The 21448-nt window shown below is 25.7% G+C and overlaps 1 protein-coding gene across 1 annotated transcript; it reads left to right on the forward strand.

Annotated features, from left to right (window-relative positions):
- Positions 1-72: 72 nt before the first annotated feature.
- On the forward strand, positions 73-20704 carry LOC129965868 (hippocampus abundant transcript 1 protein-like). Its single transcript, XM_056080117.1, has 12 exons — positions 73-158; positions 3917-4012; positions 4984-5046; positions 5140-5267; positions 5757-5871; positions 6492-6710; positions 10174-10287; positions 12480-12551; positions 12660-12772; positions 13309-13406; positions 13929-14116; positions 19141-20704. The coding sequence occupies exons 1-12, from the start codon at positions 81-83 to the stop codon at positions 19384-19386; spliced, it is 1530 nt and encodes a 509-aa protein (XP_055936092.1). The 5' UTR covers positions 73-80; the 3' UTR covers positions 19387-20704.
- The last annotated feature ends 744 nt before the right edge of the window (positions 20705-21448 follow it).

Raw genomic sequence — 21448 nt, forward strand, 5'->3', positions numbered from 1 at the left:
TGTTGTGAAGATGTGTTACTCGAAGTAAAAATTTCCATCTGGCTGTTTTTACATTTATCAGAATGAGATGAAATGTTAAAATGCCCCCCAAAGCTTCCAAAAAAGTTGCAGGCATAATCCTAAGAAGCAGAAAAACCATTATGAAGGATGGTTTCATTGTAAGTTTTAATACTTCTTGAGTCTTCAGTAAATTTTATTTTTATGTTTTTATTTATTAAGTTTTTTTCTTTGTCTCCCGAAAAAAAAAATTTGATATGAAAGAATTGTGTTAGATCATATTAAAAACCACAGATTATAAAAATTTCTTGTGTTATTTCTATCAATACCAAAAATTCGTTGTCACCACGCGTAAGATAACTGCAACATTTTATCCTGTTTTTATAACAACCTTTTTTATTTATTTGAGCTTTTGTTATATTTTATTATTTCAAATTTGATCCACTAGCATTTCATTGATTAGGATTCAAAAGTAGAAATGTTAGAATTAATCCAATTAAGCATGTTTTGTTGGTTTTAAAGATGGGCCTATTGCACCGATGTATTTATTAAATATTATAAAAGAGTAACTCTGAATTATTAAAATTTCATTTAAATATTCCTTTAATTTGGTAGTCTCTAGTATAAATTTTCATTAATAAATAAGTGTTTAAAACTTAGATGATAACTTCTAGATTTTATTTTAAAATTTTTTACTTAATTGCCTAATATTATTAATTTTGATATGCATTTATTTTAATAAAATTTATTTCTGTAATAATCATGATTAACTTTAAAAAATTATATATAATTTTTTAGTTTTTTAAATTGAATTTTATTTATTGTATTGTTTTAGGAATATAAAATCATAAATTTTTTGGAAATTGTTTCAATTTTAATATAATATTAAGTGCTAATTCAAAATGTGAAATCTATTTTCTACTATGCAAAGTTTTTTTTTCACAAATCAATTTCTTATTTTGGTTGAATTTAATCAAAATATTTTGACATTTTTATTTGATTACCTCTTAAAAATATTACCTTTTTTACATTTCTATCTCAGTTCTTTCAGGATTTAAATGATTAACAAATTTATAGAAAAGATTAAAATTGTTTATAGCAGCATTTTTTCTTTTTACCAAAATTTCTTTTTTATTTTTCTTCTGGTGAATTTGCTAGGGATCAAGACTTCATTTATCAATAAAAGTAGACAATCATACTGATATTCCACCCTCTTTAGTATTGTCTTTTTCCATTTCTAATAGGTCGTAGCAAAAACCTGTGTTGCACTCTATTAGTATTACCTTTCTGAATACTAAACTCGGTGTGAACAAGAAACATGAACTTTTAAACTCATAGTGCAGCTTAATAACTTGCATTTTATTAGCATCTCTTCAATAACACGTTTGCAATTCGTTCCCAATAAATTTAGTTATAACTTGTTTGAACCTGGTTTAATTGTAACAATATCAAAAGCTTAGCAAACCAGCTAAGAAATTATATTATTAAATTTGGCATTCTTGTCAAATCGCTTAGCTCTTTCAGTCACGTAAGTTTGTATTAGTTTCTTTACATCTCTGGAAATAAAGAAATGTGTATTTATATCTTTTTCTATTTTGTAGCAATTTACTAGTAATTAAAAAAGAGGTCCATTACCTTATTCATCTTATTTAACCAATGATTTTTTTTAAATTTGTTTGAGTTTAATTTTTCGAATTTTAATTTTTCTTTAAATTATGCATATGTTATATATCAATTGTATGCACATTGTTCCAAAGTGTCATCCTTCTAGAATTTCAGATGGTTGAGCTTGGTGATCCCAATGAACTTTAATCCCTATATTGCATGCTGGCCTTTCTCTTAGTTCCCATTCTGAGCTCAAAATTTTCACTGTTTTATTTATTATATCTTGAAGGAAAATTTATTTGCTTTGTATAAACCCTGGAACAGTTCACAAAGATGTTTGAAGCATTCTCCTGGTTTTGGCAATGCATTAGGAAATACGAATTGCATGAATACATTTAAAAAATTTCATTATAAGGTTTAATTGGCATTATAAGGTGAATTTTAATTTGAAAGAAGCAGTAAAAAATGTCCTATGGTTTAATCAAACTTATCTTCTGGAGATTTTTGGCTCTTGATTTCAATGCCTTCTTATCCATCAATTTCATGCCCTGATAAGCAAAGTCATAAAATCTAAAAATCTTGTATTTTTTCTGTATAGTTATCACAAATATTACAAAAACAATTCAATAAATTAACTTATTCCCTGGAAATTGTGTCTTGTATCGGTAACTTTCACTAAAAGTAAAATTACTTTAATTCAGTCCTCAAAATTATATAAATGAGTGTAATATTGAACTCAGAAATACATTGATGGATGAATAGGAAAATAGAAGTGGAATGATAAAGGGTAGATTGGAGGACAGGTTGCATGCATTAACAGACCATTAACTCATTTTTAATTAGATTTTCGGACTTTACTATTATGTTCAACAGAAAATTAAGCACTTTTTTTTTTAAAGAAAATCCTTAAAAAATAATAGTTTATTTATTTTCATTTTTTAGGGAGAATTTATATTAAGTAAATTCCTATTTAAAATGTCAAAATATATTTGTAAAGTTAATATAAATAGCATTTTTCAGTTTTTAAATCTGCAAAATTCATTTCATTAAATCTATAATTTATGACAAAACAATATGTGATGGAATTTTTTAATTGCTTCTTCAGTGATTAGCTCTGAACAAAAATTCTTCATTATAATTAATGCTTTCCTTTGAAAGCAATAATTATATTGGAGACAATTTTTTCATCATATGCATGTATAATTAGTTTCATTTATTATTTATAAAGTGCCTGTCTAAGCATGAGATCCACAAAGATGCATTATTTTTATCCTTAAAAGTTATCTCATTTTTTTATTTAAGTAAACATTAAAGCATGAAATAGCAAATGAAATTTATTGCATGATATTCTAATTATTTTATAAGACTAAAAATCTACACTTTGTTAAAATATAAAAAAAAGCATAAAATAAAAGATTTTTTTTATATTTCACTCTATTTTTGAATTTAACTTATTTATTTTAACTTTATTATTTATTTATAAGAGTACATTTACTTAAATTTTATTATTTTTTTATAAGTTTTATGTTTTCTTGTTGTTCATGCTTTCTTTTTAAGTCGCATAAAATTTATTACACAATTTAAATGCTAGTGTATCATATGCATACTAATTTTGATCTATTACTGTTGGCTTACTTTCTTTTGCGTTTTGCAGAACTGATTAAAAAATATGTATAATTTAAAAGCTTTATTTATATATAATATGCAATACATAAAAGTAATTAAATATTTTTGGAATAAAAATAGAAAGAGGGGAAAATTGATATCCTTGAAAGTTTATTAAATTGTCCTTACAGAAAAAATGCTAAAAAAATTTTCTTTTGTATTTTTTATTTATTACTTTCCTACAGAAGAAGAACCTTAGATGTTATTCTGATATACTGTTTTTTTTTATTTATTTATTATTTTTGTAAGGTTTTCAGTTTTTATTTCAAAATGTTTTATTTAATGTAGCTTGTATTTATCACTAAATGGCAGGCCATCCACATTTGTTCATCTGTTGTGTTGGTCTTAGGTCTTTTACATTGTTTTTCATTAATTATATTGCCTAAAAATTCTGGTTCTGTTAATTTTTGAATTGTAAAATTGAAAAGAAACTTATTCCTCCCCCCCCCCTTTTTTTTAAAGAAAATATCTGCAAGGAAAGTACCTTAAAAAAATCTTTCTAATTTTGATTGCTGTTGTATAGCATTATATAGCTCTGTTACTCTGGATTACTCTAAACCTTTTTTTTAAACTTTAAACACTTAAATTGTTGTTGTTTTTTATGTATAGTTTATACATAGATTAAAATACAATTACTTTTCTTATGCAGTCATCGGGAATTGGAGAACCAAGCATATACCATGCTTTAGTTGTGATCTTCTTGGAATTTTTTGCTTGGGGTCTCTTGACCTCTCCAATGATAACAGTGAGTAGCAATTGCTTTTTCTTATTATATTTTATGTCATTTTTCAGAAATGGACAATAAGGATAGCTGGACAGAGTATATAGACAATGATGAAATCCCCCCCCCCCCTTCCAGCATTTTGTTTCTCTTAATCTCTTAATTGTAACCACTTTTTTTCCTATTTATTTCTGATCATTTCTTTAATAATTAAAATTGCTTTATACACTTTAGTTGATTAAAAAAAGTTTCAATAATTTTCTTAATGATGTCTATTATTTATTTCTCATATTTAATTTTAATAAAAATGATATCTAAAGCTATATCTAATTAAGGTAAAATATTTTCTCACAAATTAATATAATTTGTTTTTACCCTTGGATTATAAAAATCTATTTTATAGCTGTTCAAAAATCAAATTCATTAATTATTTTGTCTAGGTTTTTTTTTCCTTGGGAGCGGGGATCACTTTTTTCTAGTTGAGAAACCTTAAATAGAGAGTCTTTCCTCTATCTTCGTTCCTCCAACTGGAAAACTTTCATAAGAAAACATAACCTTCATGGCTTTTGATTCATCTTTTTGATGGTTTCATGGCACTGCAATCTTCTCATTATATCTTCAGTGAGAAACATTTTATCTAAATCAGTCTGTACAGGTGTATCTAATAACAGCACTGACATTATCGGATTATTCAATGATGCATTTGTCGGTATCATTTCATATTTAATCAATAATGAATTTTATTTCTATGTAGAGAAATTTCTATATAGTGAAATATAATTTCCTGAAAAGTGAAAATATGAATATCATTAGCAGAGATCAATTTTTCAACTTTTTAAAATAAAATCTCACAATATAAAAAGTGGATAAATATAATTTCTTCTCACTTGGTGCTCTGGGGATAGTTAAAACCTTGTTATTAGTTTGTTTTTCATTTATTATTCACTATTACATTTTAAAGAATGCTAAAAAAAATATTTTTTACTAAATTTCAGGTTTTAAACGAAACATTTCCTAGCCATACATTTCTTATGAATGGACTTATTGTTGGAATAAAAGTATGTTCCCAATCATCTGTTTCTTTAAATTTCAATATTTTAATGTTTTTCTTTAATCTGAAATGATAAACAAATTATTCTTTTTGATTGCAGGGTTTACTATCTTTTTTGAGTGCTCCTCTTATAGGAGCATTATCAGATGTATGGGGAAGAAAGTTATTTTTATTGCTTACAGTATTTTTTACTTGTGCTCCAATTCCTCTTATGAAAATCAATACTTGGTAAGTTCTAATTTTTGTTTAAAAATCTGAAATTTATTTGTAAATTGTATTGATTAAGATTAAATTTTGTGAAAAGATACGAGATCTGTATATATGTATGTATGTCTGTTGAACTTAGAAAGATTTAAATGCAGTATCCTAATTTATAGTCTGTTTACATTTGAAGTATTTAAAAATTTTTAAGTATTAAACTTTTTGTAAAATTGTAACTGCTAAATGTAAATTTTAATAAATATAATCAAAAAATAAATTCGTAGGATAAAAAAGATTTTTAACATTTATATTTTGTATATATTTCTGAAATAATCCTGGAATTGAATATTTATGTACTTAATAAAATACTGTACCCAATAAAATTGTGGTTTCAAAACCTTTCTACATTTTGACTATTTTGTTTATATGTGTCCTTATTTTATCTAGAACTTTTTTTTCTATGTTCCTATCTTTCTAATCAATTATATTTCATTGAGAATGTGCTGATATTTTTAGGTGGTATTTTGCAATGATTTCAATATCGGGAGTATTTGCAGTAACATTCTCTGTAGTATTTGCATATGTTGCTGATGTAACAGAAGAACAAGAAAGGAGTGCTGCTTATGGCTTGGTATACTATTTCTTCTCTATTTAATTTTTCACGACTCATTTTGAATGTTTGGAAATTGCTATTATAGCATTATGTTCATAGCTAAAATCATCAGTTGGAATAATTATTTTCAAAGGCATTTGTTTGAAATTCCAAAAATAATTTTATTTGTGTATGATTTTATACATTTGAAAAAATTAACATAAAATATATTCTATAGGGAATAACTGTTATTAGTCATTTATTAATAAAAAATACCTCTGAATGTGAATTTGTTTAATTTTATTGGTTTTAAAAAGTTGTTAAAGTATGATCTTGTTCTTATTCTATCTCAATACATTGTTTTATCATTATTCATTAGTATTTTAATTTTTTTTTTAAACTTATTTATAATTTTAAATTTGATTTATAGATTTGTTAAAAAATTAAATTTAAATATAGTTGAAATAAATATTTTGTATTATTTGAGAATTTCAGAGAAAGGATTAGTTATTTCATATTCATCATTGTTTTATATTATTTCTTGTGAATTATTCTTTTCTCATCTTCAATGTATATGTTATTTATATAATATAAATATATGATTATCTATATTTTTTATATTACTTGAATACAGTTATGTTTTTATTGTGTATTTGTAGGTGTCGGCTACCTTTGCAGCTAGCCTTGTCACAAGCCCAGCATTGGGTGCCTATCTTGGAAAACTCTATAATGATAATTTGGTTGTGGCTCTAGCATCAGCTGTTGCTATTCTAGATGTATTTTTCATTATGGTAGCTGTTCCAGAATCTTTGCCTGAAAAATTTAGGCCTGCTTCTTGGGGTGCTCCAATATCCTGGGAGCAGGCTGATCCATTTTCGGTAAATAGTTTAATATGATTGCCCTCCACCCATCTTCTTTGAATAGAATAATTTTTACTGCTCAATTTTGGGGTTATATCTGCATAAACAAAGGATAAAAGATAATTGTTTAAATGGCTGTTTCAAAAAATTTTTGGGTAGTGTCAAATAATGTAGAAAATATTCTTAGAATATTCTGTATTATTCAGTTATGGAAGAAAAAATGCTAAATGCATGTAAATTTCTAATAATAAAACAAAAAAAAATCCTAGGATTAATTAGAAAAAAAATGCAATGCAAAGAATTTGTGTAATTTTGTAGTGACTTAAATGTAATATAAAAAAATCTTCCTTAAATTTAATAAAATCTGAGGTGGAACTAAATGATTTTGAGTAGAAGAATATGAAACTGGAAAAGAAATTGAGCTCAGAGATTTATAAAGTTGCATAATTTCACCTATACTGTATTATATATTGCTTCAAAAAAATTTCATACATGTAATAATTTCAATTTGATTATATTTTTAGCATTAAATATGTTCTGTCTGCCTTAATTTATTCTTTAAAAAAAAAAAAAAAAATTAGCTTTTGATGTGCAGAAAGTTTTTTTACTTTTCAACATGCAGTTGTAGTCTTAATTATATAAAACTATTACCCAAGCAATTCTTTAATTTTGTTCTTGGTATCATTCCTAAAATGGGGAACCTCTATTCCAGCTGTAAAGAGTTAGCATTAATTCTTTTGTCCACTTTTTGTTTTGAAATTCTCCACTGCAAAACTTTTTTACATTTCTCTGTAACTGTCATATCTCAAACTTTGCAACATCTTTAATCTTATGAATTTAAAATAACCTGAGTTATGGCTTTTTATTATAACTGCATTTTCCTCAGGACTTTACAGCACAAAATTCTTCTATTTTGCATTATATGTTTTGTAAAGAAAATATCTTTCAACTAAATAAAAAAATATTTTTTCTGCTTTTAACTTGAATATATATTTCCTGCTTTTAAGTCCTTCTCATTATACAATTTCCAAATTTTTTTTTTTTTTTTTTTTTTTTTTTAAAGCTGTGTTGGGCATTGTAAACATTTTTAAATGAACAATTCTCTTTATAATGCATAAAAATTTATTATATCCAAGTGAAAATGAAATGTAGGACCTCTTTGAAATCATTTAAATAGAAATTACAAAAAATTTCTTTCTGGCAGTAATATTCCAAAAATAGAGAATTATAATTGTCCTCATTGACTAATGAATATTTTAAAATTATTTAATTTTGTTTTAAAAATTATAACTTTTGAAAAATGTCATGAATTTTTTAGCTGTTGAGTCTCTTTTGATTTGCATTACGTTGTTTCTTAAAGAAATTTATTTTAATTGAACTTATGATTAAAGTACTATTATAATTAACCCTTCAGTCTTAATATCAACTCTGAAGCAAAGGTTTTTTTGCCAAATTAGGGTTTATACAAAACCGACTTTTAGAAAAACTGGGTTGCGAATTCAATATTTCCCAAAAGCGAGTTTCAGCGGGTTTTCGAATTGTTTTTTCAAAAAAATAAAATTGGGAAAAATATTTTATTTCATTAATATAAAATTAAAAAAAGTGATCAATATCAAATTCAAAGTCAAAATATAAAAAAAAAATTCAAAAATAAGGTTTGCATATACATATTACTTACACAAAATAACAAAAACTCAAACAAAAATTTCAAATAATATTTTTATTATTTTCACTAATTTTAATTTCTCCTAAGAAAATAGGATTTTAAAAAACATAAAATATCCGCTGAACAGTGGCTAAGTCTTGTTCTTATTTTGGACATAATATTGTTTGAAATTGAAAATACTCGTTCACTGAGCTTGGTTTTATAATTTTCATGGCATCAAATAACAAATCTTTTTTGTTCTTTTATTCGTTGCCTCAAGTAATGAAAATTCAGCTTTCAGTGTCTTTGGAATTGGAAGTTTTTCTTCAGAGTCTTCAAGATTATGAATTGATTTTTCCATGGCCTTTTTTAAAAAAGCATTATTGTGAATAGTTTCTTCGATCTGCTCTTCGTCAGAATCGGTTTCCACATAAAAATTTGAAAATATTCTAGACAGTATCTTTCCAGATAACATAATAATTTTGGTTTTTCACTAGAGTACACTAGATTTCTTCACTGAACTAGAAATGTTTTGTGGATTTTGCAGAAAGAGTTGCTAATTCTACTTGTATTCTTTCTTGAATTCGTTCTTCTAAAGCATAAAATAATTCCAAACTCATTTCAGTGTTTAAAATCTTTAATTCATTTAACAGAAATTCAAATATACCTTCACTTATTAACAAACTGGCATCTCGTCGCTCTAAGCCTTCAGCTGCTAGACGGATCAGTCCCGAGACTTTATGAAGTTCTAAAAATTTAGGATAATCAACTTCATTCTACATATAAGAAGAACCAATATCATTAAATGTGAAAAGAACACATTAATTCATTGCCAGAAATTTTCCAATCATGTCCTCCATATTATTCCGCCTTGTTTTGCAGTCAAGAATTAAATTTAATTTCTTTTCTTTTTTGATATAATTTTGGAGAATGATGTTTCTTACTGGAGATTTTCTAAAGAATTTACAAATTTTTCTAATTTGTGAATGATTGTTTATAATTGCTAGACAAAATAGGAATAGAACAGTTACAAACATTAATAAACAGAGCCTTTATAATCATTATGTTCTTTATAATCATTCGTCTTCATATTCCGATTCCTCATTTGAAACATTTTGGTTTCAGCTTCATCCATTTTTCGACTCAACATTGAAAAAAATGTGTTTGCTGCCCATTGCATAGAATAAATAACAAATCAAATAAATTTAAATTAAATTTTCACATAATAATATGAATTCTTTAAACCAGTTTTCTGAATTAAAAAAAAAAACGATTTTCTGAATTAAAAAACCGATTTTCTAATGTGACGAATTTATTTTTAAAAACCGAGTTTGAAAAACTGTCAAACCCTATACCAAAAAACTGTTTGGCTTAAAGTGAAATGTTAAAATATTTTTTAGCTATAAATTTATTTTTAACTATAGTTTGTTATAATTTCATTGTTAAATTTGTTGCTTTTATTTTAGTCTAATATATTCTTTTGTTGCATACCATCATGTTTTGCCTTTGTTCCATCAATCACCACATTTACAATATTTGCTGTGTTTGTGAATCAAATTTTGAAACAATGATTTAGATTTTGGTTATTGCTTCTCAGTTTGTTAGTCCAAATTTGTAAATAGAAAACATAATTCTGTGTTGAGAAAAAGTAAGTTTATAGAAGTTGAAAAAATTGTTTATTCATGTTTATAAATTGCTTCTGCCTTGAAATAAACTTAAGGATAACTTTAAAAGTTTATATTAAATATCTTGTATTAGATAATTCATGCATGAATTTATTTAAAAAATATACATAATATTTTTAATATTGCTGAATATATATGTTTCTATTTTCAGCAATTAAGAAAAATGGGTAAAGATAAAATGATCTTGATGCTTTCCATTGCAGTCTTTCTTTCTTACCTTCCAGAAGCAGGGCAATATTCTTGCTTCTTTGTATACTTGAGACTTGTAAGTGACATATCTATTATTATCTTGTATTCAAATATAGTATCTATGTTATTAAGGGTATTTTAATATTTTTTTATTTCCACTTAATCCATTAATGTCCAAATTAATTAAAAAAAATAAATTTTATTCTATTAAATTAGGTTAAGAATAAAATTTAGAATAACTGTGAAATAAAATTTCATTCTTTTTACAATTTTTTGAAAAAGGGGTTGCAAAGTTTCAATATCTGTAATTGTTAAATTAAATATCTTATAGATCAGGACATATCACAGAGTATTACAAATAGTAATGAACACAATTCAATGACTAATGAAGATAACAATAAAAGTGCCACTGAAAAATTTTCATGGTATGAAATACTGTCATCATTTGGAACAACATGAAGATAGCTCTAATTTCAAGAAAATGGCACAAATAATCTTCCATTTGTACAAAAGTTTGAAGATTTTTTTTTTTTTTTTAATCTGTTCTGATTATGATAACAATGTTCAAATCGGGATTACAAACTTTTTTAATGCTTTCCATTTTCATGTTTGTAAGGTTAGATTATTGTAATATATATATATATATATATATATATATATATATATATATATATATATATATATATATATATATATATATATATATATATATATATATATATATATATATATATATTCCTGCTCTCCTCTTCATGTGCTAGTTATGAAATTTCATATAGTTTTTAAATTTCAGTGATAATAGAGAATTTAATAATTTTAGAGCTTTTAATAATCCATTCATTTATCTAAAAAATGATTTTCACAGACTACATCATCCAGAAATTAATTTGAGAAATACTAACTTACAGATTCAAAAGTATTTATTGTCATAAATTATAAAGTGTATATTACAGACTTTAAAAGTAAAAAGTAATGATAATTATTTTATTGATGTAATAAAATATAAATTCTTTTTGTTAAAAATCAAATTATATTAAAAGCGAATTAAGATACAATGAAGAATCAAGAAATTCTTGGATATTCATTGAGAATTAAAATACGTTATAAAATTTCAAGTTAGCAAATTTTTGTCAAAATCGCAGGTTCTTTTTGAAATAAGAATACTATAAAAAGATACGAATGACAAAATTTATTTTTAGAATAGTAATATTACTAAAATGAAGTAGAATGCTTGGTATTATAGTGGAATATTAAAAATTCCATTTTAATTATTAACTTTAAAAAAATTTATCTTGAATTTCCAAATGATTTTTTAAGTTGTGGATGTAAAAAAAAAAGCCAACTGATTTAATAGTGTGGTTTGCATGGACATTGCATTGCCCAGGTAAGGCTTTGATATTTTACAATTTTTTTAAGGCACAAATATTTTCATAAGAAATAAAGATAAGAAAATAACTAATATAAATTTTTAAGAAATTCCATCATTGCATTTAAATGGGCAAAATAAGTTTATCATAAATCTGGTCATCAGAATAAATATCATAAGATTGAGTGCAGTATAAATGTGTTTATGATTTCAATTTCAATTCAACCTCCATATTTTTTTGAAGAAAATATATATATTCTACTTATTAGTAAGCGTTTTTTTAATGTTTTTTTATACAATTCACAGTTTAGGATATACACTAAAATTAGCAAAATTAATTAGTAGATTCAAGTTTTATTTCTCATTTTCATTGCTTAATTTAGAAATATTTTATAATACAAATTTTAATTCTAACATTGAGACTTCATTAAATAGCCTTGCTTTTATATATTAAAAAAAATTCCTAAATAATTGCCACAGAATCATTTTATAGATATATGTTAAAAGATTTTTAAAATATAATGAAATGCAAAAAAAATAAAAATTATTTTTAATTTTCTTCTGTAGCTAAGATAAAGGGAGGATTTCAAAATGACATTTTAATGTTCTATTACATTAATGAATACTATTTCCCTGTTAAAACATTACAAATACAGTTTTTTTTTTTTTTTTTTTTTTTTTTTTGAGAAGGCAAAAAAAGAAACTGGTATTTAATCAGTTTATGTATAGAATTTGGATGTCAATTGTTCTCAAATGGATTCCCATTTGAGAACAATTAACTGGTCATTAATGGATTAAAGTGTTTGCTTGCTTTTTATTTAATAATGTAAAACATTATTAGACACTGGAAGAATTATTTGCTGAAGTGTGTTATGTGCCTGATAAATAAAGGTTTTTTGTAGATCATGGGGTTTTCTGCTGATGAAGTAGCATTATTTATTGCAATAGTCGGGTTATTGTCTGTGATTGCTCAGGTATGGTAAATTTAATTAGAAAAACTTTTTAAAATTTTTCATTTGGCTATAATTTTACTCTGTGTGAATCTATGAATTTATGCTAATATCTTATTTGGAATCTTTTAGACTGCATTTTTAGCAATGTTGATGAAGACTATAGGACCTAAGCACACCATAATGGTAGGCCTGTTATTTGAAATGTTACAACTCATGTGGTATGGATTTGGTTCACGAACATGGTAATTTGAGAAATTGTTTATTATTTGTACATCTTATTCTATTAAACTTAATATAACTCATGTCTTTTTTGCTTTTAAATGCAGCTTATATTTTATTAAAATGTTACAACTATGTTTTGTCTCATTTTCAACTTTTGCAGACCATCATCTGGTTAAAATTATGCATAACAGAAATTAGTGTTGCTGGTAAAAAAAAACTTTTTCATTTCACCTAAAAATTGCTTTTGGATTAATGTTCTGCACAACAAAAATTTTAATTTTAAAACAAATGTTTCCATATTATGACTTGGAAATATTAAATAATATTTTGTTTTTTTTAGGTAAATTTAAAAGAAGATGGTATTATAGGAATTAAAAAAATATGTTTGCTGAAATGAGATTTCACATCAGTGGCAAATAACACATTGCATTTATCTTTAAATTCGTTTTAATGAATTACTAGTTATTTCAATTAATTAAAAAACACATTATTTAACTTTCTACTTTTATTTTGAATTTCTATTAAATATGAAATTTTATTTTGAAATTACTTTTAGGATGATGTGGGCTGCTGGAGTTTTAGCATCTGTTTGCAGTATAACATATCCTGCCATAAGTTCATTTGTTTCAACTCATGCTGATGCTGACAAGCAAGGTTAGTTTTTTTTGTGTGTGTGTATGCATATTATTGTTGGTCTCCCACCCCCATTTTTTTTTTTTTTTTTTTAACTTTTACTAAAATATGTTTGTATAGTATCTTTTTTACTTAAAATTTAAATTTTGGGAAATAATTGTGGCGTTTTAAAAAATATTATGTCATACAAAATTTTATTTTACTTTTTACCTGTCAAAATTATTGCTTTTAATATCTATGAAATTTCTTAAATTTATGCTTTCTCTAAACAGTTTTTGACTATGAAACGCTTTTAATATTTGCGTCAATTAATAACACAATAAAAATATTTCTTCTTAAATTATACACAATAGTTGCATTCTTTTGGAAATAATTTTGTTTATTAACTTATACAGTGATAATGAATAAGGCCATTCTTAAAAGAATAAAACTAAACAATGTGTTAACTAAAATGCATTATTATATATATGGTTTTTAGATATGGTTGATATCCTTAATAATGTTGGAAATAATATATCTAAAAAATTTTTTGCTTTTCTTTAGGATTGGTTCAAGGCATAATAACAGGAATGAGAGGTTTATGTAATGGGCTTGGACCAGCACTTTATGGTTTCATTTTTTATCTTTTTCACGTTGATTTAAGTGAGGATATCAATGAAAGTTCTATACCAAATATGCGTGGCTTCATTCATGGTGCGAATGGCACCTTATTTATACCTGAAGAGCCTCGGGTGAGTGTTGCCTTTTTTTTTTTTTTTTTTTTTTAGCAATATGCAATCTTTAATTCATAATTTATGCTTAATTTATCAAAGATATACAAATTAATAAATGATATCTGATTTTTCGTATATAAATTCTTCTTATTTTAAACGGCATAACAAAATTATATATATATAAGAATTTCCAAACTGTTTTTCGAGCAATGTTTGAATTCTTTTTGTAATAGCAAATCTGTCTTGTTAAACTAAACATTTTGTCATTAATTATTAAGCTGTGCAATTAAACAAATATAAAAATAAAAAAATTAAGGTATTGCAAATCTTGGAAATGTTTTTACTAACATGCACAATCTTGCAATCAATTACCCCAATTTATAATGCTTATCTTTTCTTCAGAGACAGTAGTTTACTTTAGTAGCTAGTAGTAGTAAATCTAAAGTTAGAGTTCACGATGAAAACCTTAGTCTCTAAAAAACAAAAACAAGGTTGCTTATGTTTTGCAATTTATTTAAAAATGTTTTCTTCCCCCTTCTTTTAGTTAAACTAGGTATTGAACTACACTTAATATTATTGAAATATATATATAATATATTCATTTTAAAATAGTGTGGAAAACATCCTTGTGTGATAATTCTTTTAAAAATTGACACTCTGAGGTTGCATTTTAAGATTATTTATTAAGTATTGAGCATCCCAAAAATGATTGATGGTTTTTGAAAATCAATAAAAGAAATAGATGAAATGCAATAGAAATGTATTTTTGTAACCTTGCACTTTGGAAATCGGAGAATTTTATCCCACTGAATTGCAAATTTAATTAATTTTGCCACCAATAGGTGGTGTTGCAAAATCAGTATGAAAACAAGATGTGTACCATCATGGAAAGTGCTTAATTTTCTCAAGAAGTGCAAAGGAGCCTTTTTTATTTTTTTGTTTTCTCACACATTGAATACAATAATTCGAAAGCATGGACTTAAAAGTATGCTCAACAATATCAAGAAAGAAAAAATACAAAAAGGACGAGTTCAAAGAAGGATTGCCGAGTGAAATAAATTCAGGAATTCCAATAAACATTAAGATTATGGTTAAAGAGCCTTGTCTTTTCATGCCTTCCTCTTTCTACAATGACATGCATTGCTGTTTGTCAAAATACTGGAATAGTTAACTGAAAGGGACTGTATAAAATATGTAATGTGTCATATTTGTTGCGACTTGAAAAATGTTTCAATTTTTAGAGTTTTAGATGCTGAAGCATTTCAGGTATGCCTGGTTAGTTTAAGAAGAATATGCAGATTAGTCTGATCAATAGAATAAAAAATATGCAGATTTAGGTATGCATACATATACTAAGATGCTTTTTGCTAATGTACTTAAATTTTGAGAAATTTCTCACTAGGCATGCTGGAAAATATTATAGAAAATTAAACAATTATAAAACAGCAATTAATTAATAAAAAATTATACAATTTTTTTCAATGTAGAACCTATTTGCAGCAACAATTAAGTGCAAACAAAAAATGAGATACTGAATGGCAATTCCATATACTTAGATTTAACTACACTTGTTCCAGATTGCTTGCAGTGCCACTGTTAACTAAATTAACAATTTGGTGGGATAAAATTCCCTGAATTGCCAAACATCAAGTCTCAAATTATATTTCTATTGCATTTTGTCTTTTGATTTTCTTAAATACTTATTGCTAAATTTGGTCATTAACTTTTTAACTTTGGTTAACATTAATTTTTTTGTTGCAATGATCTGTCTTATATGGTGCTAATTGATAGGCTTAGAACTTTATTGCTTTTCCTAATACAAAATTTATCGCCTTGTTTTATTTCATGAGTTCACTCAGATTTTTTGAGATTTATTAAATTGTTATCTTCCAGTAAAGAAAATTGTAAAAGTTAATTACACTACTATGTTCAAAAAGTTCTGTAACTTGTTTTATTAATTAAATTGAAAACAGATTGATCCTATTGTGTTACTATAACCAACTTATTTTAATAAGGATGTAAATGCAGCTCATTTTTAGCAGTTTCTTTTGCCACTTCCTCCAGTACCTTTATTGCTGTCATTTTTCAGACCTTGTAGAATATCGTTTTGGTAGATTCCTGCCTATAAAAAGAGGTCTTGGGATGGAATATGAATAAAGAATAACTTACGAAAATACAGAATATGATATGCTGACATAAAAAAAAAAAAGCACCCTCATTTTGACTGTCTCCATGATAGAAAATTTTGATTAATTGCCATTATGAGCTATATTCATGTGCTGTGTATTTGAAGTGGATAAAGCCTGTTTTGAGAAGTTGATCATATAAGGATTTCTGCTTGTTACATCGGAAATTGCATAATACATTCACAGGGTGTGTAAAAAGTGCTTAAATTTGAAAACCATTTTTAAGCACCATAAAAGTGCTTAATTTTGGGGAAAAGGTCCTTAAAAATGCTTAATTTTCTGGAGAAGTGCAAAGGGCATCGATTTAAATATTGGAATGGTTATTCCGAAAGGGCAAAATATGACAAACTGGTTGCAACTCAAAAAACGTTTGAATTTCTTTTATATTTAGTATTCTAAAAAATAGCAAATAATTTATTTTATTAATGCCTGGTAATTTTAATGTTCAACTTTTTATACGTTCTTAAAAACTATGCAGATTAAATGCGATCGTTGAAAAATAAGAATACAGTTTGGTGCATAAAATAGATGGGAGAAGTTGTTCTAAAAGCATACATAAAAGATATTTATGACGTTTAACTGCTTTTATTCTGATTACCATGAAGTCTCATTACACATTCAATCATCATTCTCGTTAATATGTTGTTTTGAGCAATCTTTTGCAGGACTTTGAAAGGGATTTTATTTATTATGATTATTTATTGCGATTGTAATTACTTTAGTCGACTGCATAAAATCCAGTGATGTGAAATTTTAATTTGAAGATGTAAGTTTGCAATAATTTCTTTTGAGGTGTACTTTTTTAAATGTCCCCATTCCTTTGGAAATTATCATTTGTTGAACCAATCTTTGTCAAATGTAAATTATTATTTTAAAAATTTTTTGCTAGGACTGATATTTAAAATTTAAAAGCAATAAAAAAAGTTTTAAGAAACATTTATGATTTGGATTATATCATTTTTTTTTTTAAAGTCTCTCACCCCCCCCCCCCTCTTGTAACTTTTACATGATTTTTTTGGTTTCCCAGCGAAGTTTTTCTTTCTCGGTATATAGAGATTTGCTTGACTAATACAGACCATCACTAAAAGAAGGGATGTGAAATTTAGCAGGCAATTAATTTTTGGATGTTAGAGGCTGATTAAGGATGAATTTTGTAAAATTTTAATTAGAAATTAAATTTAAAAATTAAAATTCAAACGTATTTCCCACATAATATTAAGGAATATTATGGCACAGATATTCTTAATGTTATGTGGTAAATATTGTATAAACACCTTATGGTGTTTATACAATGTTTTCACACACTCTTCTGTGAATTGGGTTGCCGCTTGTGTCTCATTTACTTTGATGGCCTTGCAAGGCTTGCATTGTGATAGTAATAGAAGGATTTTCCCGTTAACAGCTTTCAAATCTGATCTTCCTGTACAGCATATTGATGGACCTCATCCTCTTTTAAAGCTTCAGAAAAATACTAACCACTCGCCTTCCATCAATAAATTCTTATCAATCTTCTTTGTAAACCCATTTTTTAGAACGAAAGAAGCAGATTCATAGTACATATGTTTGGAATGCAGTTCCAATAAAGAAACCTAATGCAAAAATCCGTTAGTGAACACAAAGTGCAAAATATTACCTACAGCAGTTGTAAGTTATCTTCCACAGAAAATTAATGTTACGGAGTTTCCTTTGAATATGTTCAGCTATCCACATATACTATGCACCGTAGAAATTACTGTCACAAAAAGCTAATGAAGCAAAGGATTTTTTACTCGTAACGAAGAGCAACATTATTCTCAAAAAAGAATAGAAAAAGAAAGAAAAAAAAGAAAAACTTTTAAAAAGATGTAGAATCTGAAATTGTCATAAGAATTTTTTTTTTTTAAATGTAAAATTAGTTGTAATAATAGTGTTCTTGTTTCTATGCTTATTATTTCTATTCTTATAAATATTTATAGGAATAGAAAATGTCTTACATAATCAATTTTTTTTATAAAAATAAAGCTAAAAAAAGCTGTTAATGTTTTAGTTAATCAATACAAAAGAATATTATTGGATTTTTGTTATTTTAATATTAAAATTGAGTTGAGTATTTTAAAAATTTGGGGAGGAAGTTGCTTTTTATATGTAGATTTTTAAAAATTGTATACATCAAAAAATAAAAATTATTAAGTCCTAGAAGTTATTTAATTACATTTTTTCATTAAAAAAAGTTTTAACTTAAATTTAAAATTATTTTGATAATAATCTGTCAACATTATCTAGAATTAATAAATTAAGTTTTCTGAACTAATACGTAATTGATTATAGTTTTTGTATAATTAGCATCCATTCCCCCCCCCCTCTCGATGTCATGTGAAAATAATTTTGTAAACCCATTTTTGTCGAATTTACCAATTATTGAATCTTTAATGTGTGTAACATATATTGATTCTATTCTATTTGCTCTTAATTCAAATTTTCAGAGTTTCTTTGTAGTAATTATTGCTGAAGATAATGTTGCCAATTTAAATAAAAAATGAGACTGGAACATCTAAACATCGATTGAAATTGAGTTTTTAATTAAAGATTAAAATTATAAAAAAAAATTTAACAGATATTTTTTTAAATTTTATTATAAAAACTACATTATAAGACACAAAAATTCTGTGAGTAGAAAATTCTTGAATTTATGTATTCGTGCATGTACAAAAGTGCTTCATTTTTTTTGCTAAGGTGCTTTAAAAGTGCTTGATTTGTGCATCCATTTCACACTATGTACCATGATTGACATGTAGAAAATATTTAATTTCTGGAACTCTGTGGAAAGTATATTGATATAGTTTGTGTTGTTTCTAACCAAATAATTTTTTGTTTCAGCTTATTCCTGGGCCTCCATTTGTTTTTGGAGCTTTGTTAGTGATCTGTGCTCTATTAGTAGCTGCCTTCATTCCAGAGAATAAGAACTGCGGAGGTGGAACTCGAACTTCCAATCACCACTCTGATTCTTCGCCTAGCCCCACCCTTCAATCTACCAAATCATCCACCGATGCTTTTCACTTTGAAATAATCCACAAGCGATCCGACGGATCTCAGCCTCTAATGCAAGACACAGAGCCTTTATAGCAATCACTGCAACGCCAATGTTGGCGTTTCTCTAAAGATAAATCTGCACCTCTAGAAGAAACTGCTGTTTGAGATTTTCACTGCAGACAGTGTTAATTTAAAAATGAGACTAGATCAATATTCTCTGCTTCCAATCCTAAGGTTGGAAAAAAGGAAATAAAAATTTTAAAGAAGACACTATGGTTGTGCCTGAGCTGTATGTGTTGTGTTGCATTCTTCCAGAGTATATATTGAAGAGTATTTTCCAGTTTAGTCGCTGAAAAATATTTGAATTTACGTTGAACCAATCATGACAACATAGAAACACATTCCTGTGATTTTTTTTAATGTTGTATTTTTGAAAATTTGTTGAAAGTCCTTTTCTTTTTACATGTCAGTATATTTGTTTGTAATGTAGAATTATATATAAATATATAGATATACTGTGTTTCAATTTTCAAAGCCAGTATGTACCTTAGCAATCACTGTAAATTTAAAGTGTTTTGAAAGCAAAATAAATAAAAAGATTTTTAGAACTGAAACTTCCACTTCACATTTTCAGATTGTTCAAAGAAAAGACTTAGCACTTTATAGCTTATATCTTGATACAGAAGACAAGTATATTGCTATTATTGAAACACTTGCTTTAAAGAAAGATGGCAAAGTATGTAATGGAGATGTTACTTGTTCTATATAAAAAGAACTCACTAATCTGACATAAAATTTTCTAATGCATTCCGCAAATATGCCTTTTTATATATGCATTCTGTTCATTTACAAAACAATTTAGGAATGAGTTAATACTCAGATAATCAAAGTTCAAAATAAGCTTAAATAATTGCGAGAGAAGTGTGCCAAAAGTTGAAAAAAAGTGGCCCTATAGAGCTATGTTTGTTACTGCAATACTCTCATAAATTGTTACTGTTAGTGTTTTGGTGATGGCATGCATACATTCTAATGTATAACTTAGGTGTATGATCTTTTCATCTTAAAACTGGGGTGATAAAGATTTTTTTAAGTACTTGTAAACTTGTTTTTAATACATGTGAAGAAAAATGGCCATCCTTAAGTAGAAAGTTCTTACTAAATATAGACTGGAAAGCGAAATGACATAATCTAATGTGATTTAAAACAAGTCTTACTGAAAAGTTACTGATTAAACTATAAAGTTGAAAGAAAAATTCTTCATTTTATGATGAAAAGTATTTGTAAAATTTATATTCAATTTATATTTTAGCATTATTTTATAAGTTTATTAGCTAAATAATTTTGCGTGTCTGTGATATAATTTTTTTATTATTATTATTAAAACCTCTTAAGTGTTCACATAATTTTTTTTTTTTTTTTTTTTTTTTTTTTTGCTATGATTTTTTTCTAAGTTGTAATCTTTCATTTTTTTTTTTTTTTTTTTTTTTTGTCTTTCATATATATATTTTTTTATTTTACATATCTAACTTTGATATTTGTAATAAATAATACAAGTTTCAAAATAGATGTTAAAGAAAGTAGAAATATATATATATATATATTGTATAATTAGCCCTTAAGTTCTACAGTCATTCCAGCAGAGCACTTTATCTATATAGTTTCTTTAAAGCATTCGTGTCTGTAGTACTTAAAGGTTAAAAGAAATGCTTTTTGACAATTCATAAAAATTAGAACTATTTTTGGAAATTATGTATGATGCTAGCTTTCTTTCTAGAAATTTGATTCATAATATTTTATTAATAAAAAATGACAGAGCTAGATATAATTCAGATTAGTGAGTTTCTATCACGTATGTCGTTTTAAAACCTGTTTTGCTTATGGAAATGTTTAAAATATGAACTGAAGCCAACTGCTTTGGATCTAAAAGTGTATTTTAGTGATGCATAGAATGTGTTTCTTCCTTGAAAACTAATATGTGAATCTTAATGTAAAATTTGTTAATTATGTATTGTTCTAGTCAATGAAATGAACTTTGTAATTTGCTTATGAATAAGTTTTTAATGTATTCCTGTACCAAAGGGTATGATCAGTAGTTCAAATTTTTAGAAAAGCATTTGGGTTGAAATTGTAATGTTTTTAAGTTCCTTCCAAGCTA

This window comes from Argiope bruennichi, chromosome 1 (assembly GCF_947563725.1).
Source record: "Argiope bruennichi chromosome 1, qqArgBrue1.1, whole genome shotgun sequence".
In the NCBI taxonomy this organism is placed as follows: Eukaryota; Metazoa; Arthropoda; class Arachnida; order Araneae; family Araneidae; genus Argiope; species Argiope bruennichi.